Source organism: Staurois parvus, unplaced genomic scaffold (genome assembly GCF_062004578.1).
Source record: "Staurois parvus isolate SC_StPar_1 unplaced genomic scaffold, SC_StPar_1.0 ptg000682l, whole genome shotgun sequence".
Lineage (NCBI taxonomy): Eukaryota > Metazoa > Chordata > Amphibia > Anura > Ranidae > Staurois > Staurois parvus.
Genome location: NW_028318478.1, coordinates 1,989,932 through 2,015,147, shown reverse-complemented (window position 1 = coordinate 2,015,147; position 25,216 = coordinate 1,989,932). Strand labels below are relative to the sequence as shown.

Sequence of the window (25,216 nt, the reverse complement as noted above, 5' to 3'; positions counted from 1 at the left end):
TCATCACCTTGGGTGGCCAGAGCAATATAATAATCCATTTTCCTTGATGTCATCAACAATATTCTATAGAGCATAGCTTGACCACTCTTAGAAAGGGGTCACATGCCTTCTGGTAAGCCTTACATGGTAGTGAATGGTGTCACATTGGCTATCTTTGGAAGCCTTCTGATGTCATCATGGCATGTAGGGACTGATCTAATCTGATTTCACCATATGATCAATTTATGAACACTTTGTGATAATTTACAATGAATATTGAGTTTTGAGCGCTGCACTTTATTTGAACACTTTGTATGAGATGCCTGGTATCAAGGTATAGTGTCCAGCTGCTATATATTAGTAGTGTTCTTCTCTGAGCACAGATTTTGGGTTACACCAAAGTTTGACTTGCACCATGTCTCTCTAAACTTGCTAGGAAAGTTAACTACTTCAGGTGGAGTCATTTCCCAGCACAGCCCCCTCCTGCCACATCACAGCTCTTTCCTCTTCAAAGGGGAGCCTAATTACAATCTGTGCTGGTTAATTTGCTCCATGCCTACCTTTACCTTCGAACAAAATAAAAATACATTCAGTGCACATGTACACTTATCTGACGACTTGTTATAATGGTCTTCCAAATGGGGTTTCTTAAGATGAGAGCAAAAGAGAACAAGAGGTGAAATTGTTCAGGAGGTCAAAAGCAGTAGTAAACCTGCCTGCACAGGTAGTGTGCCCTGAATGTACAACATCACTGCACATGAGCAGGCGATGCCATCAGCTATTGTCGATGTGAATATCTCCTCAACTCTGCACATTTAGAAGATATTTATTGTACCTACAGGTAAACCTGATTGTAAGCTTACCTGTAGGTACAAGTTAAAATACAGAGTTTACTACCACTTTAAGGCCCTTCAGGGCCTGTAGTGCCAAAGATAAATATTGGTTGTACAGTTCTCACTCCTAATAGGTGCATAGATGTTGATATGAAAAGATTAAAAAAAGGTAATAGAGATGAGGGAAACATACTGCACAAAATGTTTATGCAGTGCTACTTTCTTGAGGGCCACTGTGTTTCTGGGTCCCCCCCCTAAGCTTCACACAGCCAGGCAACAAGCATTTTCCTCACTTGCATCCACAGTCCATGAGCTTGGTTTTTGTTTTTTTTATTAGGGGATATAACTTGAATAGGGCAATAGGGATTATGGAATGCCCAACTTGACTGAATCAATATACAGGGACAACTTCCTTCCTAGTTACAGAACAAGATCCTGGACAGTTTCTCCTTAAATGAGGTAAGTCTTTACAGATCAGTAGCAAAAGTTCTTACGGGCTAGGGACTCTCAGCCCCTCTAAAGCTTGGCTTTGATTGTTGCAACTACATGCAGAAGTATCTCCTCTCCCCTGTAGAACTGCTCCCAGCTTAACAGCCTGCAGACACTACCAGCCCTCCAGACTGATCTGAAGATCTCCCAGGACAAAGATAAAGGGTTAAGCACAACATTGTCCTTTGAAAGCTTGCTACATGTAAATCCCTGGGTGTGCTGATGTGCTTGTTTTGTAGTCCTTCCTCCCAGGCAATGATCCTGTTTATACCATGATGCTGAATGGATAGTCCTGAGCCAGCCCAAGCCCAGCCACCCCAGACCCAGGGGACCCCTTCCAGGCCACCAACAGCCTCCTCAGCACTCCCATCTTCAACTGAACTCCCCTGATGGCCTAACTCAACCATATTTATTGGTTAACCTCACCACACATTGGTCAGACTTCCAGAAAACAATCAGATCTAGGTCTCCACCCCTTCCGCCCACTGGCTTCTGGAAGCTTCCATGGTCCTCCAGAACCAGGCGAGTCACCCAGCCTGATCTGCAGTAACCCAAACTAATTACAGTCTCACACAATTACCATGAGCCATACAACAAATATATCTACACTAACACTAATAGCACACTAGAGGGTGCTACACTTCAAGGATATCCATCACCTTGAGGAAGTATAAACTGTATAATTACTCACCATTTTTGAAAGATCGTTGCTGAGCTTCTGAGACTTAGTGGAAGCCCTATCCATCAAATTTACAACAAACTGCATGTTTGTTATTCGAAAATTAAAAGAGTAAACTTTTAATTCCTTATGCATGCCTAGAAAGAATGCAGAAATTGAAACCGAATTAAAAAAACAAACAAAAAGCAAAAAAATAAATAAATAAATATACTAACCATCCACAGTGATTGAAGGAAGGTCCACAGATACATTAGCAAGTGGCAGCAGGGTGGATAAAAGATCCTGAACATTTGTAAACGTTCTAGATTGTAGACACAAGATCCCTTTGACCTCTAGATCTCCATAGAGATTCCTGGATCAAGACCAGAAAAAAAAAAAAAAAAAAAACACACAATATATTATAACATTTTTCCCCAAGAGTGTACTTTTTGGAAAGTGAATTTAGTAAAGTTAAATATTTTTCCGTGGAGAAAGAAAATGAAATAATTTTCAGGAACAGTGTTTAAAACAGTTTAACACACACCGCACGCTTTAAAGTGGAACTACACTGTGTAGCACTACCCCCTTAGGGGCTGCTGAGTTTTGGGTCCCCCTTAACTTTGCACGGCCAGGCAACACACATTTTGTTCACAACTCTACACGTATGTACAGAGTCCGTAATACAGTCCTTGAGCTGTTTTTGTTTTTGTTTTTGTTTTTTTAAGCGGTTAACAACTTGGATGGGGTCTAGAGGTATATGGGATGCTCAAGTAACTGTAAGCTTGAGGATAAAAATCTTAGCAACCTGTATACCAGGGGTATTGAATTAAAACTCATGGAGGTCCGACCAGTAAAATTTTATTCCAACAGAAGTACAAACCATATTTGTTTTTTTCAGCCCTCTCCTACTGTACATCACAATCCCTATACTTCAGTGTCCTCAGCCCCCTATACGTCACAGTCCCACACTTCACATCAGTTTCACAGTGTTCTCAGGCCCCCTGCACATCACCCCCACCCAGCCCTTTACAGTACACCCTATTTTAAGCAGTCCTCAAGCCCCCTTGAAATCATCACCCCTGCCCCACATTACTGTCCTCTGCCCCTTCACATAACCCCAGCAGAACAGTGCCCCCTTCACATTTCCCCACAACACTGCCCCCCCCTACATCTCTCAAAACAGCACAGTCTTGCAGCAAGCATCTGTTTTAAATAGCCCTGCTCTATACCAAAACACCCCTTAATGAGCGACTGCTTTGAGTCTTTGTGTAATCAGGTTTAGAACGTTTGTGCTGTGCAATAGATTGCTTACCGAATTTGTGAAAATGAAATATTGGTAACTGGAAATGTTGTATTAACAGCATTCAGCACCTGTAAAAATAAAAATGGGGGTATATCAGTGTCATATATGGCCATGAAAATCAAAGATATACATGCCAAAACTAGAGCAATTGCCTTAAAAAAAAAAAAAAAAAAAAAAAAAAAGGGAGGGAGCCACAGTCCTTGCTTTACATTTCAGAGAATGAATGATAAACCCCGATTGGCAATTATGGCATTAGCTTCACATGTACTCCGGTCTCCATAAAATAAAATACACCTTATTGTAGATATGTACTTGAGAGATCATTTTACCCCTGTACAAATCAATACCTCATCTGCAATATGCAGTTCAGTTTTGGGCACCAATTCACAAAAAGAACATTGGGGAACTGGAGAAAGTACAGAGAAGGGCAACCAAACTGATAAGAGGCATGGAGGAGCTCAGCTATGAGGAAGGATTAGAGGAACTGAATTTGTTCTCGCTTGAGAAGAGGAGATTAAAGGGGGATATGATCAACATGTATAAAGCACTGGTTCATATAGTGAACTCGGTGTAGAGCTATTCACCCTGAGGTCAACACAGAGGACAAGGGGGCACTCTTTACGTCTGGAGGAAAAGAAATTTAAATCTCCAAACATGGAAAGGTTTCTTCACAGTGAGAGCTGTGAAAATGTGGAATAGTCTCCCTCAAGAGTTGGTTCTGGCCAGCTCAGTGGATTGCTTAAAAAAAGAAAAAAAAAAAAAAAAAAAAGGCCTGGATTCTCTTAGATACACAGAATATAACTGGATACTAACATTTTTAGTTAACGTTGATCAGGGAATATCTGATTGCCTCTCGGGGGATCAGGAAGGAAATTTTCCCCTGCAGGAGCAAATTGGATCATGCTTTGCTGGGTTTTTTTGCCTTCCTCTGGATCAACTGTAGGTATAGGATTATAACTTTTTTTTTTAAATGGTTGAACTGGATGGACGTTTGTATTTTTTCAGCCAGACTAACCATGTAACACACAGTATAACACTTGGATTGCTGCACGATTTAACGTGTCTAGAAAAGGAAAATCTTCCTTGGTGTATAAGCAGAATTACTGGAAATGGACTGTTTTACGGACCTCCAGCGGCACAACAAGTCTACAGTAATATTTCACATTGTTATATTGCATAGGAATGATGTATGGATTTGCCACAGTGCAAGGTTCACACCTGGTCACAGACTGGGGAAACAATTTAGCCCGTTTCCCGCGCTTGTATGGGGGAGGGTATCACAACCCCTTATGCTCACTAGGTTCCATCACTAGGTACATGCAGCATATTACAAAATCGACATAGATGTGGCACATTGTTGCATCAACCTAGTGCCAGCGTTGGCACCAGCAAAGCAACTATGCTTTACACGCTATGGGAGTTGGGTTTTTTTCTGATCGGCATCCATATAATGGAATGAAAGGTGGCTTTATTCTTGAGTACCCATTAAGCGCATTGGACCCACTTATTAGTTTAAAGAGATCTTACTTTTTTGTGAATGCTTGTGTTATTGGGGTAGAAGCCTGGAACAAGATCTGCACTAAGTGGAAAAAGATATTGCATGGAGGGAGTTTTTGAACATTTAGCACCAGTCAAGGTTTACACCATGCAATGTTGGTGGATTGCACTAATCAGATAAGAATACATCTATTTCATGAGAGTTTTTGCAGATATGTTTTAATTGCCACTGGTCACTTTAAAATATTAGGCTTCATATGGAGCATGAAGTCATAAGGGATTTAAAGCATTTTATGTACAGTTGACTTATTTTTGCACACATGGTCATAGCGTTGGAGAATGTATATAAGGACATTTTTACACCATGTGTCGTTTAGTAAGATAGCACATTTTAGCTTTTTTTTTCTTTTAAAATACATATAAATTTGATACTAAAAACATTTGAAGATACAGACATCCTATTGTACCTCTTTTTGTAAGCTCTTCAGATAACTGAGTTTTTCTTCATAATTTTGTGAAATGGCAATAAACCCAAAACGAAGAACAACAAAAGTGATGGACAAATACTCTTGCTCCAAGTTCTTTGGGGTATATCCTAAAAAAAAAAAAAAAAAAAAAACACACAAATCTCAATGTTATTACACAGAATTCACAAAATTCACCCAATATGGAATTCCTGAGTTGACAGGGCCTTTGTGAACAGAGGGGATTCACTTCCTGAGAAATTGCCTAGTAATTTCATCAAAGTAATTGGAAGCAGAACCAGCATATAACAATAGCCTTAAAAAGGAATAGAAATAAACACAAGCGTTATAAGATTAATTAAAGAACACACATTCAACGTACAAACAGATTATCAGCAAAAGGGATCAATAGGTGTCCTGGTGGAATTGTGCACATATACCCAGGTATTTACAGAGATACCACCAGATGAATGTTGCAGCAATGTCCCATTGCAGGGGCCCCTGAGGATAGTGTAGTGTCTGTTGTGTTGGAGACCTGAAGAAAAGAAATGCGGTGATGAGGATATCCTCCAGCTGTTACTGAACCAGTCTGGAACACAGCCTTTGTTACCTGGCAATAATCATCTCCTCTGATCTGGCGTTAGCAGCATGGAGAGCACTTGTGGTGTGCCTTCTCTCCCTCCTTTCAGGATCTTCTCTCTCAAAAACCCCCTCCAACTTGTTACAGCCCCAGGGTCAGGAAGTGGCACACATAATTTTACATTACAGTGTGATACTAGCAGCTGACAATAGAGGTCAACGGATCCCTACACTAGTAAGTTAATTTAGAAACACTGTTCACTCAAATGACCATATTTCAGAACGTTCCAAAAATACATAATTCCATGTATGTTAATGGTTGAAGTAATTTGATGTGGTTTTGTTTAGAGGACTTTATAAAAATTTTAAAAGCAGATCTTAAATTCAAAACATTAACAATAACGTATAAAGCCATTTATAAAACTCTGCCCCAAATTACTTCACCAATCTTGTCTCCAAATATCACCCAAACTGTCCTCTCCGCTCCTTCCATGACCTCCTGCTCTCTAGCTCCTTTGTCTCCTCCTCCCATGCTAATCTCCAGGACTTCTCCAGAGCCTCCCCCAGTCTCTGGAACACTCTACCCTAATCTATCCGACCATCTACTACTCTGCCCACTTTTAGGCGATCTTTGAAAGCCTCTCTCCAGAGAAGTTTATCCTGCCTTCAGCTAATAACCAAATCTTCTATTCCGCCTATCAGTTCATCCCCCACAGTTATTACCTTTTGTACCACCAGCCCCTCCCTCCTAGATTGTAAGCTCCAAGGAGCAGGGCCCTCCTGACCCTCTTGTATTGAACTGCATCGTTGCTGTATGGTCTCCTTTTATATTGTAAAGCGCTGAGCAAACTGTTGGCGCTATATAAATCCTGTATAATAATAAAATTAAAAATGTGCACCACCAACCCCAGCTGCATAAGTGGACACCCAGAACACAGAAGTCAGCTCTTTATTCTGCATTTGATTCCTTCACTTTTTTTTTTGCGTTCCCACGCAGGTCGTCCTTGTAAATTTTCCTGCCCTGCATAGTCCAGGTCTACGGCAGTGAACTGTTAATGTCTTCTGTTCAAAGAATTTAGATTTTTAGGCTACTTGCAGATTAGAATTTCTAAAATGTAGGCTATTTTGACATTTATGAATGTTTGCTATATTTAAAGTATGATATTTATACATTTATTAAGGGCTACAAAAACTGATATTCAAAAACAGTTAAATCTAAGAAGAGACAAAGCCACACAATGAAGTTGGAGAGGAAGTGGTTTAATGTTTAAACTGCATAAGAGATTCTTTGGTATTAGAGTAGTAAAGATGTGAAGCTTCCACAATTAAGCCTTACACACATGGGTGTCCGAGCCCATGCAACAAATTCCACACAATATTTTTCTTGCCGGGGAGCCCAGGTGCTGCACACTGCTGCCCATAAACATGAATGGCTGCACCTGGCAGGGGAAATTTTCCAGAATTTACATTGCACACTCAGAAGCCAGTGTGCAAGAGGCCAAACCATCATTGGTGGAGAGTGTAGACAAGTTCAACAGCTAGATGTGATTTCTGCACTTCTCATTTAACCTCATACATTACCAAATTCCCGAAACTGGATGGACCCGTGTCCTTATTCAACATTAGCAACTTTGGAACCATATTTGGGGAGTTCCTTTTGTATCAGTTAGTTGAATTATCCTTCACTGGTACATTAGCTGCAGCATTTGTGGTGGTACAGGGCAATATTTATATATGTACAGGGTTTTTTTTTCGTTTGAACCACATTTAATTGTGCCTTTAGACATAATGGTGTCGATTCACTAAAAATGTTCACACGAAGGAAAAAAAAAAAAAAAAAAAAAAAAAAGAAGGTGGGGGCATATTTACTATTATCAATTGAATGCACAATTTTTTTTTTTGTGGCACTAATACACGTTCCATCCTGACCGCTGGTGAAATATTAAACACATTAAAAGCCATTAAATCATTTGTTATCAATCATTGTTTAGAAAGGAAGGTTTAGCAATGACAGACCTTTTATATCCTGAAATTTACAATGAACATACCATTGCACTGCACAGTAGACGCATTAATGTTCCACCCAAAAGAATTCTTCTTTGTTGCAATGTTATCAGATAGAACGGTTCTCACTATATCAGAGCCGCTAGGGGCAGATGAGCCGCTACTAAATGCAATTTTACTTTGAACAACAACAGAGCCATTTCTATATAAACAAAAAAGAAAAGAAAAAACAAACATTTAAACAAATAGTTTAAGCCTTTAATGCAAAAAAAAAAAAAAGACTGAAAATACAGAAATTCATGGATTTTTTAGGACACAAAAAATTAATCGTCATTTATTATACTCCTTGTAATAGTCAATATATAAAAGCCATTGAAATACAGATTTTGTGGCAAAATATACAGACTATCACAAGATTTGTATTTCTGTGGCTTTTTAGGCTCCGTTCGCACCAATGCGGTTTTTATTGCTTTCTGCATAAACGCCATTTAACATGGTTTCCTATGGAACATGTTCACATCTATGCTTTTTTGAGCTGTTGTGTTTTTTGAAAGGGTCAGGGACTTTTTATTTAGAAAGCAGCATTTTTGCTACAATAGACATCAATGGAGAAACTGCTGAAATGCATGGTAGTGAGTTTTTGCCGCGCTTTGCATTTTTATTCTGCCCAGCAACTGTAGCAAAAAAAAAAAAAAAAAAAAAAAAAAAAGGGAGCTCAACAAAAACAAAAATGTAGAAAAAATGCAAAATGAACCACGAAAAGCACTGCAAAAATGGACAAAAAGCAAACTGCGAAGGTGTGAACAGGGTTTAAAGGCTTAACTAATTTTACAATACAATTAAATGCTTGGTTTACATGTGTGCGGGTGTAGCCGCTGTGGGACCCACACAAATACCTGCAGCTGCACTACCCACGCAGAGGAATGCGGGACCCGCAGGTAGGTGCAATAACTTCTAATGGCACGCCACCCGCACTGGAAATCGCAACTGTACCTGGAATCTCAGTTCCCCTGCAGGCTGCAATTTCCAAAGTAGTGCAAGGACTTCTTTCTTGCGTGTCAAATGAATTGGCTCTCGTGCCCGCGCAAATCACAGCCTGCATATAGGTCGATCAGGGGTTAAAGAATATGAAAACCCAACACTTCATATTCCTGATCTTGTATGTGCCTGCTGTGCCATGTACTTGCATGAAAGCATCCTGTTCTCTTTGTATTGTTTCCCTTGTGTGAAATCCCTGGTGTTCCTGCCAGTCCCTCAACTTTCCTATTAAAAACCGACCACACTAGGCAGGAGAACACAACTGTGTTCAGTTCTGTAGCGGTGCTGGGAATTTGCCACACACACACCCCAACCCCCAATAACCTCGTGGTGACCCCGCATCTGTGGATTAGCAGCACTTCATCCCATCAACTAGGACTGCAGGAGCCCCATATGGCAGGCGCAGCACCCTTTGGTGCCTAGTGCGCTGTGGCATTAGAAAAATTATGCAATTGCTGTTTCTTTGATTGGACTGACTTTACTCTGTAATTCCGCCAATGCCGCTCTATGGATGCAGTAGGTTTAAAGAGCACACCGAATACTTTAGTTAACTTCTTTAATAACTTCAATCTTCTTCATATAACACTGCTTACAATGGCTTGTTTCTTTCATATTACAATGGTTTAATTCGTATTACATTGGGTTGATTCAATAGCTTATCTCAATAGGTTCAATAAATTCGTTCTGTATATTTCGATAGATTGATAAATTCACTTGGATTTATAAATTCGTTAGATTACTCTACAGTGACTTGATTCGTAAGTTCGTAAATTCGTAAGTTCAATAAGTTCGTAAATTCGGTGGAACTAAAGCAAACACATACAACATTTTTAGACACAGATCTACCTGCACTGTTGAACAATAGAGGAACACACAAGTGCATTAAATACCTATTTGGCCTGCTCTGCTTCCATAAAGCTTTTCTGATTGGAACTGTCTGTTTCCTCTTCTGTCTGGTGAGCATGTGTCTCTAGAAAATGCTAGCAGGGAGTTTTACACAGGCATAAATGTGAAACTGGCTGGGTTAAGGATCTGTACAGTGTGAGGCTGTCTCTGATTGGCTCATCTTTAACTCTTAAAAGGCATATTTTCCTTTTCTGCTTCTGCTAACACAATGAATATATAAATGTCATAACAATCAAAGACATAAATTACAGCAATGATTTTGCTTTTGGCTTTAACATGTGCACATATACACTGTACTGAGGTTATTGGCAGGTTTGGTATACACATATATGTGAACCATATTAACAACCTAGGACTGGTCTTAGCTGGCCAGCTACACCCCACCACTCAGCCCTGCCTGATGCTGGAGAGGTTCTCCTGTGTCCTATGATGCTGTCCCCTCTCCTGTAATTCAGACCCCTCTCCTGCAACACTGCCCCCCCTGTCCAACTGCCCCCACCTGCTCTTCTAACCCCCAAATGGTCCAGGGACCAAGGAGCCTCAGGCTGCTGGGTTGACTGGCAGTCCTGCCCCCCACGTCTTGTATTTTCAACCTGGAAGTGCAGAGGCTGCTCAGAGTGCCAGTGGTGACGTCTGTACAAGTCCAGGCATGGGGGGGGAAGGGGGGGGGGGGGGGGGGAGTATCTGTTTGCATGAGGATTCCGAGGATATGGCGAGTCTGATGGGGAGGACACACGACCCACCGCCACCATACACTCCGCTCCCTAAACACATACGACCCACCACCATACACTCCCCATTTATCATTACCACAATCTGCACTATGAAAATTATTTCAGACTAACCACACCCTCTTTCAGCCATACCCAATATTTCATGCAATTTAAACCATGCCCACTTTCTGCCGTGGGGCACTGTGCACACCACATTTTGAGTTTCCTTGATGTCCAGGGCCACTTTTTTCATGATATGCCCCTGGGTGGATGGGGAGTTTCTAACTGGGATCTGAAGAGGTCCACTTAGAGGGGATCAAGTGCTCCTCACAGAGACTTTGGTACTGGTCCATGAACAGACTGATGCCTATCTGGATGGAGTAGAACATCCAGGATCCTATATTTTGTGAAGTTGCGCATTCCATATACCCCTGGACCCTATCCAAGTTGTTTATTCCCAAATAAAACAAAACAATTAAGCCCATGGACTGGTTACTCACTCTAAAAGTTGAAAAATTGTGTGTTGCCTGGCTGTGCAGGGAAATAGGGGGACCCCAACTCAACAGCTCTCAAGGTGGTAGTGCTACAAATAATGCTTATATAACTTTTTAAAATGGAATCTTCTAGCATAGCAGGCATACAAACAGAAAATGCAAAAAGGAAGTAAAGGCCACAAAAATTTAAAACGAACGACAGATTGCAAAAGATAGCAGGACCAACCCACAAAATATTCTTCAAATATATTAATAGTAAAAAAAAAGATCCGGTCCGAGCACGTAGGCCCTTTACAAAATAATCTAGAGTGGGTGACTGGGAACAAACAAAAAGGCAAAATTTATTAAATACCTTCTTCAGCTCTGTGTATACAAAGAAGCATGGGGGAGCTCGTCCATAATGGGCATGGTATTGGCACAGCTCCAGATGATCCACATTGGCTCACAATTGATATGATCCAAAAATATTTAGACAGAATAAAGGTGAAAAAAAAGCACCTGGACTGGATGGCATACACCCATGGGTCCTTAAAGAATTGAGCCCTGTCATTTCAAAGCCATTGTTTCTAATTTTGAGGGACTCTTTAATGACTGGTATAGTACCACTGGATTGGCGTAAGGCCAATGTGGTGCCAATATTTAAAAAAGGAGTCAAAATCTTTACCAAGTAATTATAGACCTGTTAGTTTAACTTTTATAGTTGGGAAGATACTGGTGTAGCTGGCCAGCTAAGACCAGTCCTAGGTTGCTAATATGGTTCACATATATATGTGTATACCAAACCTGCCAATAACCTCAGTACAGTGTATATGTGCATATGTAAAAGCCAAAAGCAGAATCACTGCTGTAATTTATGTCTTTGATTGTTATGACATTTATATATTCATTGTGTTAGCAGAAGCAGAAAAGGAAAATATGCCTTTAAGAGTTAGTATAGAGCTGAGCCAATCACAGACAGCCTCACACTGTACAGAGCCTTAACCAATCACAGCCAGTTTCACATTTATGCCTGTGTAAAACTCCCTGCTAGATTGTTCTAGAGCAGGAATGGGCAAACTACGGCCCGCGGGCCGTATACGGCCCGGCAGACCTTTTAATCCGGCCCACGAAGCGTGATACAAAAAAAAAAAAAAAAAAAAACAGCCAGGGCAGGCAAACATTTGCATCATTCAGCGCGCTCAAATGCAATGATTGGCCAGTCTCGCTGCCACTCACATCCTGATAGCCAGTGATTGGCTGTCAGGATGTGTGTAGGCGGGGCAGCGTGACGAACGCGAGGGGAGCTAGTCCTGAAGACCGGAACGGCGCGGGAACATGGCGAGAGGAACGCGCGGAGCAAAGGTAAGTAAAATTTTTATTTAATTTATATTAATTCACACATACACATCATTCATCTACTCTTGGTCTGGCCCCCGGGTCCAATATATGAACCCATTGCGGCCCTCAAGTCAAAAAGTTTGCCCACCCCTGTTCTAGAGACACTTGCTCACCAGACAGAAGAGGAAACAGACAAGTTCCAGTCAGAAAAGCTCCATGGAAGCAGAGAAGGCCAAATAGGTATTTAATGCACTTGTGTGTCCCTCTGTTTAGCAATGCAGGTAGATCTGTATGTAAAAACTGTTGTGTGTGTTTACTTGTAGTTCCACCGAATCAATCCACTGTAAAGTAAATACGAAACAAATCTATCGAACCTATCGAAATATACAGAACAAAATAAGTTATCGATATAATCCACCGAATTAAACCACTGTAATATGAAAGAAATAAGCTACTGTAAGATAAACGAAACAAGCCATTGTAAGCAGTGTTATATGAAGAAGATTGAAGTTATTAAAGAAGTTAACTAAAGTATTCGGTGTGCTCTTTAAACCTACTGCATCCATAGAGTGGCATTGGAGGAATTACAGAGTAAAGTCAGTCTAATCAAACAAAGAAACAGCAATTGCATAATTTTTCTAAAGCCACAGCGCACTAGGCACCAAAGGGTGCTGCGCCTGCCACAACTGGAGAGTTTAATAAAAGACCGCATAGATGAGTTCTTGCTGGAAAAAAATATTTTAAGCAACAGACAGCATGGATTGATGAAAGACAGAAGTTGTCAAACAAAATCGGATTTCTTTTTATGAGGACCTTGGACAGAGTGGACGTGGTATACTTGGATTTTGCAAAAGCATTTGATACAGATCCCCACACACAGCCAATGTGTAGGGTAAAGTCTACAGGCTTGGAAAAATCTGTATGTAAATGGATAAAAAAAAAAAAAAAACTGGCTAAAAGATCATATTCAAAGAGTAGTGGTTAATGATTCATACTCTGAATGGTCTAGGGTTGTCAGTGGTGTACCCCAAGGTTCATGGTTGGGACCCCTACTATTTAATATATTTATAAACTATATAGGGTCTGGGATTAAAAATCCCATTTCAGTCTTTGCAGATAACACCAAGCTGTGCAGTGGAATAACGTCCTTACAGGATGTCTCCAACTTTCAAGCCGATCTCAATGCACTGTTTAACTGGGCAACTATGTGGCAAATGAGGTTTAATGTTGATAAATGTACAGTTATGCACTTGGGGGCTAAGAATATGCATGCATCATACATACTAGGGGGGTACAACTGGGGGAATCAATGGTGGAGAGGGATCTGGGAGTTCTGTTAGATCACAAGCTTAATAATGGCATGCAATGCCAAGCTGCGGTTTCTAAAGCGAGCAAAATCCTCTCTTGTATTAAAAGAGGTATAGACTCCAGAGAGAGATATCATATTACCCCGGTACAAATCATTAGTAACACCTCATCTGGAATATGCAGTTCAATTTTGGGCACAAGTTCACAAAGAAAACATTGGGGAACTGGAGAAAGTACAGAGAAGGGCAACCAAACTGATAAGAGGCATGGAGGAGATCAGCTATGAGGAAAGATTAGAGGAACTGAATGTATTCTCTCTTGAGAAGAGGAGATTAAGGGGGGATATGATCAACATGTATAAATACATCAGTGGTTCATATAGTGAACTCGGTGTAGAGTTATTCACTCTGAGGTCATCAAAGAGGACCAGGGGGCACTCTTTACGTCTAGAGGAAAAGAAATTTAATCTCTGAACACAGAAAGGTTTCTTCACAGTGAGCTGTGAAAATGTGGAATAGACTCCCTCAAAAGTTGGTTCTGGTCAGCTTAGTGGATTGCATTAAAAAAAGGCCTGGATTCTTTCTCAGATACACAGCACCCAGTCCAGGGGATGACCAGAGACCGCGCACACAGTCCAGGGGATGACCAGAGACCGCGCACACAGTCCAGGGGATGACCAGAGACCGCGCACACAGTCCAGGGGATGACCAGAGACCGCGCACACAGTCCAGGGGATGACCAGAGACCGCGCACACAGTCCAGGGGATGACCAGAGACCGCGCACACAGTCCAGGGGATGACCAGAGACCGCGCACACAGTCCAGGGGATGACCAGAGACCGCGCACACAGTCCAGGGGATGACCAGAGACCGCGCACACAGTCCAGGGGATGACCAGAGACCGCGCACACAGTCCAGGGGATGACCAGAGACCGCGCACACAGTCCAGGGGATGACCAGAGACCGCGCACACAGTCCAGGGGATGACCAGAGACCGCGCACACAGTCCAGGGGATGACCAGAGACCGCGCACACAGTCCAGGGGATGACCAGAGACCGCGCACACAGTCCAGGGGATGACCAGAGACCGCGCACACAGTCCAGGGGATGACCAGAGACCGCGCACACAGTCCAGGGGATGACCAGAGACCGCGCACACAGTCCAGGGGATGACCAGAGACCGCGCACACAGTCCAGGGGATGACCAGAGACCGCGCACACAGTCCAGGGGATGACCAGAGACGGCGGACCTTTGGGGAGGGAGGGGGAGCGGGTAACAGAATTTGACAGGTACCCGCTCCCACTTCCGCAGAGTTACCCTCCCTCCCCATCTTCTGGGACACGTGACAGGTCCCAAAATACTGCTGGACCATTCACAAAGCGCAGCGCTTCTCGTGCATGCGCAGTGCGCACCCAGCTTGTCACAGCCAGGTGCCCACACTAAAGATGCCAGCGCCAGGAGAGAAGACTGTACAGCGACTGTACGGTGGACCGAGAAACAGGTAAGGTTCTGCTGCAGAGAAGAACCAAGCGGCCGGCCCAGTACTCTGACACGGCAGTGGTGGGAATACCAGATCGGCTGCTCCATATTCACTCCATAAGACGCACAGACAATTTCCCCCCATATTTTGGGGGGAAAAAAAAAGTGCGTCTTATGGAGCGAAAAATACGGTAACTGGATACTAACACTTATAGGTAAAGTTGATCCAGGGAATATCAGATTGCCTCTCAGAGGATCAGGAAGAAATTTGTTTTCCCCTGCAGGAACAAATTGGATCAGGTTTTGCCTTCTTCTGGATCAACTGTGGGTGTAGGATTAAAATTTTATTTTTTTTTTAATGGTTGAACTTGTCTTTTTTCAGCCAGACTATGTAACAAGCATATACGGTACATGTGGAAAGTTACAATGTATGAAATGAACAAACTGGCTTCCAAGAATATATAGCCAACTTAATTGGTACCGTAAAAGCATATGCAAGCTAAGGCATTTCAATGCATTTAATAAAGCATAAAGTTATATTCTTTATTAAATGCATTGTTTTATAAAGCAGATTAGTATTTTAGAGTAAATTTAAACCACTTCAGAAAAGAAAAAAAAAAAAAAAAAAAGGGAAGAAGAAGTAGTAAATGTTTAAACAGGTAACTACAGTACAACAAACCAAAAACACTATTTAAGTCATTTTTAATAAACTCCCCCATCCATCCATGGCTCCGTGCTTTATTTTGCTGCGAAATCACTGTGAAAAACACCCACTAGCATATCTGGCAGCGGCCATCTTGCGTAAGGGCAGATTATTCATATAGCATTTACTGCCTGGAATTAATCTGCCCTTCGCTCAACGGTGCAGGCAGAAGGGTGTGCTTAGCTGCAAAATACCCCTCCTCCCTCCTGAAGACTCCTGGGATATATGACATCATTTGCCTAGGCATGGAAACTAGGAATCTTACTGAAGAAATGCAAAACAAGTTTAACACGTAAATGATATACTTTCTGATCTATTTACTAATGCAAGATAAGGATTAAAAACAGCCCATGTCGATTGAGAGAGTGAAGTTCCACTAACAGTCAACTGAATATGCCCATGTCCAGGTTTGTTTTTTTATTGTTGTCTGGGCTTTCCAGAATCCTGCCTATTTCTTGAATGGGTGTCACAGGGACAGGAAGTTCATTAAAATCTCCCCACTGGGTCATAGAGAATAAAAACCTATTAAAATAAAAAAAAGTCTACACTGCATTATTTGCCTCTCAAGAGTATTTTTGTTATGTCACAAACTATACTGCTCCATATATACCAAAAGTAAAAATGAATCACCTCCTTGGTTGCATATATTCAGCAGCAGAGTTGGAGACCAATATAACAACAAAAGTAATTTGTGGTTATTCAGGACAGTGTTTAGCACAATTATTTTCCTTATGTTTATGTAAGAATTTGCTGTACTCTTGGCTTTCCTTTGGCACATAAACTTTCATTTTGTAGAAGTAAAAACCTTCCAGAAATTTTAACACTTATTCTCCTCAATCTAACTATAATAAAAAGCCTTTGACTTTAGTTGGGCGTCTTTAAAATCAAATAACTGTTTAACCATTTCCATACCGGGCACTGTTACCCCCTTCCTGCCCAGGCCATTTTTCAGGTTTCAGCGCTCTCACACTTTGAATGACAATTGCGCGGTCATACAATATTGTACCCAAACTAAAATTTTATCATTTTCAACAACTAGAGCTTTATTTTGGTGGTATTTAATCACCACCGGGGTTTTTATTTTTTCCTAAAATTAACAAAAAAAAACAAAAAAACACACACAAAAACACAAAAACACAAAAAACACAAAAAACACAAAAACTAAACACAAAAACAAAAAACCACACATGTTTTTCTTTGTTTCTGTTATAAAAGTTTGCAACTAAATAATTGTTCTTCATAAATTTAGGCCAAGATGTATTCTACTACATGTCTTTGGTGAAAATAACCCAAATTAGGATGTATTTTTAGTTTGTAGGAAAGTTATAGAGTTCACAAACTATGGGATATATCTGAATATTGATCAATCCTGAAGTACTGACAGCCAATCTAATTTCTTGAGGTCCAAAAATGTCAGGACATTACAGATATCCCCCAAATGACCCCTTTTTGCAGAGTAGACAGTCCGACATACTTCATAAGAGGCATGGCGAGTTATTTGAACTTGTATTTTTTTTTTCTTCATAATTTTTCAGAAAATGAATAAAAAAAAATTAAAAAAAAAAGTATTTTCACAATTTTTTTCTTTGACATATTGTCACCAGTGCAGTACAGCGTCATCATATAACTGGCATGGCAGTGATCAGGGACACTGACTGGTGACAGTATGAAAAAAAATATATATATTTTTTTTTAATTACATTTTTTCTTTTTTTTTTTAAAAGATTTATTTTTTCATATTCCACTATGTCCAAAGTAGTACAATGTTACCATAGTAACTACTACTTTGTACGACTTTGGGGAAGTGATCAGTATTTTTTTTTTTTTTAACCACACAATTTGCTTATAGCAAAGAATTACTTTGCTATAAGCAAGCATTTACCTGAATGACCGATTCATTCAGGGTTTTTTTTTTTGTGCTTAGCTGTGATTTGGCCACAGCTAATCACATGACATGTGCATGTGATCGCTGTGACCATTCACAGCTAGACACTAGTATACAATGGACGACATGAATGAAGCCATCCATTGTACACAACTGTCATGTGACCTGCTGTGATTGGTCACAGCAGGTCACATGGTACCGGCAACGGGGGGCGGTACTCAGATCTGTCATCAACCGTGTCTGAGGTACAAGGCCGGTGACAGATCGCGCCGCTAAGCGGCTCTGCAAGCGCAAAAACTGCGCATGTGCGGGAGGACGCCATATGGCGTCCACCCGGAAATCTACAGCCTTTTCATGGCCAACAGACGGCTATTGGAAAAAAAAAAAAGAAGAAAAAAAAAAAAAAAACACACTTGCATGCATTGCCTATGTGCTTGTAAAATCAGTTATTGCGATATCATGTCTTACCACTAGATGATGACAATGCACTAATATTTTCTTGTAGGGTTATTGGGAAAAAAGAAAGAAAAAGAGGAAGAAGAAATAGAATAGCCTGTGGAAATACTTACAAAAATCCAAGTATTTCTGCTTGAACATACTCTTGCTGGTATTTGGTAGCAAAAACTTTGTTCAGCTGTAGAATTAAAAAAAAAATAATGTTTTTCACAATTCTATACCAGTACAGTCTCTAAAGCCAGCATAATCACTTTAGGATAGGTTAGGCATGGATTGTGACACTTTAGCGGCTTATTAGAGAAGGTAATTGAAAGAGCTGAAATCATGTAACAATATCAGTTAACCTACAGCAGACACATTCCAAAAAGGTTAACAAAAAAAATTCATGACGTATATCTATGGGTTGCTATATGCAGCTATTTCCCCTAGGAAGTTCCCAGAATTGGAATTTAACCATGTGCAATTAGAGGGATTTCAGGAACTGGAACCCCATCAGATATCTTAAAATGTAGAAAAGCTTACAAAAAAATGTTCTTCTATTTTACTTTTGCAATAGAAGCCTATAGGGCTTAACTGCACATGAGCAGCTGTCAGATCAAGATACTTACAGAGTGATGTTAACGTGTTACTAAACCCACATTAGTAAAATCAGTCTGTATATGCAGTAAAGCATGCTTGTTATACCAAGTGTGGAACCTATTGGGTTAAAATTCTGCATTGTTTAAAAAGGCTGTTTGATCCCGTCTTCTCTGATCCTCCCCTTTTCCTGTCCCCAATCCATCTGCTGATAGTATGGAGCTCTAGGGAGTCACTTTGCACATGCTCAGTTTGGTGTGTATTGCTAGAGGGTTTTTTTTTTTCCCCCTTTGTGAGGGTGCATGTGATCAGCACAGGGCCAATCAGCACTGTCCAGATAGAGGGTCAGGGTCATACAGCTTCATAGGACAGTCAGAGGAGAATGAAAACTCCTACAAGATTAACCACTGCGCAGCCTGACACTGATAGAAGTCACAAGACTGCTATATACTGCCGATGAGAAAAAGTATTTAAAAGTATACATTTACTAAAATAATTGCATTTCCATGTGTGTACTGTAGGAGACCAGATATAGTAAATGCAGGGCCCCGGGTTTAGTAACACTAACAATGTCATGGACCTTAAAGCAAGGTCTAGCAATTGAGTGGGGGGGGGTTGGAAGACTAGACCTATTTAAGCTGGCCATAGATAGATCATAATTAGGACGGTTGAGCACAGACATGTTAAATGGACACGGAAAAACGTTCCGATTTGTAGCTGTGGATTGGAAAGTGATTATGTTCCTCATTTGTGTTGGAGGATTTACTTTATTGTTCAGCCTTATGGCTACTACTCATCTATGGCCAGCTTTAAGGGAGCTGGAGCAAGAGGGTAAGGAAACTGTCTAAATGTATACTTTCCTTTAAAGACAAAACACAAATTTAAATAGTAATAACATTCCAAAAATGTTTAATTTTAAGGCTTAAATCAGATTTCAGTGATTGATTTTAGACCTGCTGTGAGCAAGGTTACATACCATACTGGCCATCTATACTTACCACAAGTATGACTTCTCCTTCCAGTGTCTTGTACTCATCAGTTGTGTGGTCACTAAGCCGCTCACTGTACGACACACCAGAGAGATGGAAGGTCAGTGGCATTGCAACTAAGGCTGAAATAGAGGACAATGTGGTGTGATGGGTTGCCTGGATCTCCAGAAGGTCCTTGCTCATAGTTACAGAAGTGGTAGATTTTGTAGAAATTACATCTGAAGATTGGGGTATCCAAATTTTAAGAGCAGGAATCTCTGATGTATTTCCAGGGGTACGAGTTGAGGAAGTAAACCTTTGACGCTTAGCTACAGTTAGACGTCTTGCTGTTCTTTCTGTATGAATTAATCTAGCTGTAGATTTTGAAAGGGGGTGACCAGAAGTAGCAGATTCTGAAGGGGCAACAGAAGATTGGAGTTTCCATATTTTAGGAGACATTTGAGAGGTCTTGAAAGATGCCCTAGTAGAACTTCTAGGTCTTATGGTTGTTTTGTTTCTGGATTGGGATCCTGTGAAGAGTGGATTTATGGCTGTGGAAAGAAAAGACTGGGAAACTGTAGACCTACTCTGTGTAGTGCTGGATATGGCTTGGCTCTGTGGAGTGATGTAAGTGGAGCGATAAAAGATACTGGAATTTGGTGGCATGGTAAACATATTGTAGCCATGATGATTAGTTGTAGATAGAGGTCTCCATATTTTAGAAGCAGATACTTCAGAAGTCACATGTGTTGTGCCAAGATTGGCTTGGCTTTGTGGAGTGATCTGTGTCGAATAGAAGTTTGTGGATTTTGATGCGGTGTTGGAATCAAAGATTTGATTAGCTGCAGTTTGAGGTAGTGCAGATCCTTCTCTTTGAAAGAATGAACTTGTAGATTTCCAAGATGGTGTTACAGATGCCAAAGACTTATTGAACAAAAATGGAAAGACTGTAGAAATCAATGTACTTGTCACAAGGGGGGCTACTTGGTGTGAATTCACATTTTCATTAATATCATCTTGAAAAATGTCATAGTCTAAGGAAAGAGTTGCTGTGTTGGGGAAGGTTGACGACTCAGGGGATGCAGGAAATGCATTTGTAAATGAAGAAGTTGCAGCAGGATCCGATTTTGGTGGATAAGGAGAATGGGTACCCATTAAGTAATAAAGAGGTACAATACTGGAGTTTTCTTTTTGGTCAGTAGAGTAAAAGTCTGTCAATGGGGATAGAGCCACAGTGCTTGGGAATTCTGTTGAAGTAACAGTGCCAGTAAATGGAGCTTCACTTTTGGGGTTAAGAGAAGTCTTTATTCTGGCCAAATACTCAGTTCTATCATTTTCATATGTAGTCTGCTCTTTAAAAGGTGTCTGCTCAGTGGTTGTTGTATTACGAACTTTCAGTACACATGCTTGATCACTTGCCACAATGGGTAAAGGAGTAATACTGGAAAACATTTCATAGTTCATTTCAAAAGAAACTGCTTCCCTTGATACAGTGTTTCCCTCTATAGCACTGAAATGTTTTGGAGTGGATAAGGTTGAGCTCATCAATGTTCCTGCAGTGTTTGCCAGCTTCCCCTCATTGCTCGTATTCTCAGCACCAATTGATTTATGTTTAGAGAATATTTGTGATTCAGTAAAGACAGATTTAATTGGCATCTCCGAAGTTATAGCAGCAGTTGCAGATGTGCTCTTCATCATTAAAGATGGAGCCATCTTTTCTTTTATGCTAGTTATTTGATTGACATTAGCAGATTTATTATTTGAGGTAAAGTAAACAGAGGTCCCAAAAGCTTCTCTAGGTGTGGGCAAAATAGAGGATCTTGTGATCTTAAAAATGCTATTTGACAAGATAAGTTTTGAGTATGCACTAGCTGAACTAAATATGGGACTTGATATATGGTCTTTTTGTGGTATGGAATGCTTGATTTGAGATGAGGTCTTCCTATCAAAAGGAAACTGGTCTACAGCCATTGTGATATTTACCATGCCAAAACTAGTTAGGGATTTTTCTGTAATAGGCAATACAGCTGACCCTAGTTTCCCAGCAGATGTTTTAAAATTAGAGGTCAGGCTTTTCCCTAGAGTTGAGCTTTCAAATACTGGATTGGCCACCACAATAGAAGGGTCTTTTGTAACAGGATTTGAAGACTCTTGAGTTTCAGAACGTTGACTGTAACTTGACGTTAGAGGTCTTAAATTAAATGTTTTACTAGAACCAGGTGCAGTTGTAACTTCTGTGTAGGTCTTTGACTTTTCCATATTTGTCGTATTACTAGAATAACTCCCAGAAGGCAAAGTTGTTACAGATTGTTGTATTTGCAAAACAGGCAGTGACTTTACTGATTCTTGCTCATTTAAAGAGTTCACTGTTGTACCTTTGTTGCTAGTGAAAGGCAATATCATGGTTGAAGAGATATGCATACCTTGACCAGGTTCAGAAGTGCCATGTTCCAAGGAAGGTTGCACAAAATCTAAAGGGGTATCTTCAGCATGAAAACCAATACTTCTTAAAAAATTAACTTCTGCATTTGATGACAAACTTCCAGCGTTTTCATTGACTCTTGACCAAAAAGCTGCCATGTTAGACTGAGAAGAAAGAGTTTTGTTTTCAGCAAGAATCTCTCTTAAAGCTTCCTTTATAGCAGCTTTAAAAGCAGTCATAAATGTATCTGGAGTTTCCACTGCTCTTCTAAAGAGTCTTCTGCTGTACCAACGTTGAGACCTTGGTAAACTTTTATAGTGACCAGAAACAGGGTACAGAGTCAGCATATCTGGCATTAACCGAGACTTCCAGAAGAGTATTTGATGTGCAGCATGCTGCACATCAGGGGACTGCAGTAATTTTAATAGGGTTTTTGAAAATGAAATTTTCTGAATTGTTTGCAAGTTTAATGAATCAGAGAGGGATCTCTCTCTTTGGGCACCACAGCATGCAATAGCACAGACGAAAATGAGACTCTGCCACCAAGGATACATTTTGTTACTCTGGGAAGCACAGCTTGAATCAAACAATTTAGGGGGTATTCCAACTTTCTACTTTTTGTGAATGTTAGAGGAACTCCACATTTCAGGTAAATCACCAAGATACTGAAACATTAAACAGATAAGAGTTAGTTAGCTTTTAAGTTAGGACCAACACTTACAACATATATTAAACTACCGTCCTTTTGTTGAGAACTACAAGTCTCCGTTTACTAGCATATGTTGGGGGTTTGTACAGCATCAGCAGCCAAGGGGCCAAAGTGTGCCCATTTGTGCATTATTAAAGTCCAACTCCAGATTCCTCCCACCAGTGCCCCTACCACAGTGGGTGTGCGTTTTCAATTCTGAAGTTTTCTATCCAGTTATGTGACACAGGGTTCTCATCAACCTTTCTATAGCACTGGATGGTCCCCAATAATGCAGAGTGTGGAGCTGATATTATGATGTCAATGTTCCTCTCTGCATTATTTCACTGTCCCTGCTGGGTGCTGTGGTGATGCCCCTTTAGAGAGCAGGTCTATGAGGCCCTTCACTCCCAGTACATCCTCAATCTATTGGGTGAATTAAAGTGGAACTTTACCCATAACTTGAAAAATGATAATGTTCTTTAGCAAAGAACATACATTCCACTTTAAAAATTAGTTTATCAAAATGAGTACGCTCTGTAAATTACCTCCAGCATTTTTCCTGTTTCTTTTTGCAAGAGGCTGCCATTTTGCTGAAGTCCAGAGTAGCATTAAATCTTTAGCTGGTCAGTAAATCAGCCTCTACATTTTCGGTACAATAGCGAAAAAGAGAGAGCAACTGAGCATGTGCAGAGTGAACGTGCATTAATAGATTTTAAAAAGTATAGGCACTTAATGTTTTACAAAGTTACACCTGCAGAAGGGGCCAGCCTGAAGTTATTTAGCAGTCTTTAATGTTCTGAGTACACTTCCACTTTAAGCAAGGTGTGGCAAAAGGATTTCCCATGAGGCACAGTGCCAGAGAGGAGGAGAGTATTGCAGCAAGAGTTGTTTTTCTTTTTTACCCATTGCTGAGAGATGTAAACTTAAGAAAAGAAACACTTTAATGCCCACTACAGTCTTTTTTCATCATAGATTTTGATGTATTAAAGGGTTATAAAAATGATCAACATTTTATTGCTGTCTGCATTCCTATTTGGCAGATCTCTCAGTTCTGGAAAAATCTCCCCCACCCCCATTTACCCCAAGGGGAAAACATGTAGCAATAAAAAATAAATAAAAATGTATAAACCCGGGAAGTGTATTTACATGGTAATCAGCTCTGATTGGACATAGCTGATCACATGGTAAAAGGCCGCTCTGATTGGCCCTTTACTGTGTCATGTGATCAGCTGTGTCCGCAACGATCACAGAGCGCCGGGTGTGCACCACTGGGGGCGCATTCTGGCAGAATGTCAGATGTCCTTCCAGAACTGGACGACCGCACTGTAGCTGTCATTCGGCTATAGCGCAGTTAAAACTCAATAGTTACTCCTCCCTGCACTATACATATTAAAAAAAAAAAAAAAAAGTTGCTCATGTGACCTGGTGTATGAGGCATATTGAAGCCACCAATTGCTATTATACTTTAGATACAAATGGATACTACATCTAGGATACGGAACGTCAGAAATGAATCTCATTACCATCTTTGTAGGCTCCATTTAAAAAGTGTAAAATGTGGAAAGGTTAGATCCTCTGTCAGGTTTTTATTCTTGTGTCTTTACTGTAGAAATTCACGCTTTTCATTGGTTCTGGTTACAGTGATCCGAGGTACAGAATGTGATCAGAAATCCAACATTTTCCAGTTGGAACAGAACGGGATAGGAGAAGATATCCTCCAATGGGCAAACCTGTTATGGAGACAAAATGGTCTAAAGCTGACCACAGAACGACAGATTCCTTCATCCATGCTATACAGTGTGGTAGGAGGAATCGCCCGATATGGCCGATATATTTTGGCAGCCAGCCCTGCTGGCTGTAAAAATACCTGTACAGTGGCTGCATCTGATTGACTGCAACCGCTTCCTCAATGACCGTCATATTTATACATTGTATGGTCAGCTTAAGAGTAGATATCCCCTTACATTGGTGAAATCTCCTTTTACCTCCGGCTTTGAATTTGGGAAAGCAGAGACAGCAGTCTAAGAGCTTGTTCACACCACAGCTAGTTTAATGTGCAGGCCAATGCCATCTTTGTACATTTGGTGAGGGGTGGAGCCTTACGGTGTTACAATTCAGGGCGCCATTTACCGTTCTTCCTCTTTTTTACTTTATTGAAATGTCAAATTACATTTCATTTATTCCCATTTACCGCAGCTGCGATGCAAAATTATGTGATAATGCAAACAAAGCACTGCATTGGAAAATAACATTTGGACTCTAAAACAAAAATTTGCCAGCAGTACGGATGTTTATTGCAGATTAGATATACTAGGTCTCTTCTGCAAAAAAAGAAAGTGAAGAATGTACTCTGTTCACACACAGCTCAGAAACATTCCTGGCCCAGTCCCTTGCAAATGAATTACATCCTTCCAGCCAATCAAGATGGCCAAAAATGCTAGTTTCCTGGCTGACATG

At 40.6% G+C, this 25,216-nt stretch overlaps 1 protein-coding gene across 1 annotated transcript in view; it reads right to left on the bottom strand.

Annotated features, from left to right (window-relative positions):
- LOC149447527 (uncharacterized) overlaps positions 1-22,625 on the bottom strand; it is a 33,138-nt gene extending 10,513 nt beyond the window's left edge. Inside the window, exons 1-7 of the mRNA XM_089652336.1 lie at positions 19,680-22,625; positions 18,219-18,283; positions 7,851-8,008; positions 5,227-5,354; positions 3,272-3,330; positions 2,196-2,332; positions 1,993-2,117 (exon numbers count right to left, since the gene is read on the bottom strand). Of these exons, the coding sequence (XP_089508462.1) occupies positions 1,993-2,117; positions 2,196-2,332; positions 3,272-3,330; positions 5,227-5,354; positions 7,851-8,008; positions 18,219-18,283; positions 19,680-22,625 (3,618 nt within the window). The remainder of the gene's footprint in view (positions 1-1,992; positions 2,118-2,195; positions 2,333-3,271; positions 3,331-5,226; positions 5,355-7,850; positions 8,009-18,218; positions 18,284-19,679) is intronic.
- Between the last annotated feature and the right edge of the window lie 2,591 nt (positions 22,626-25,216).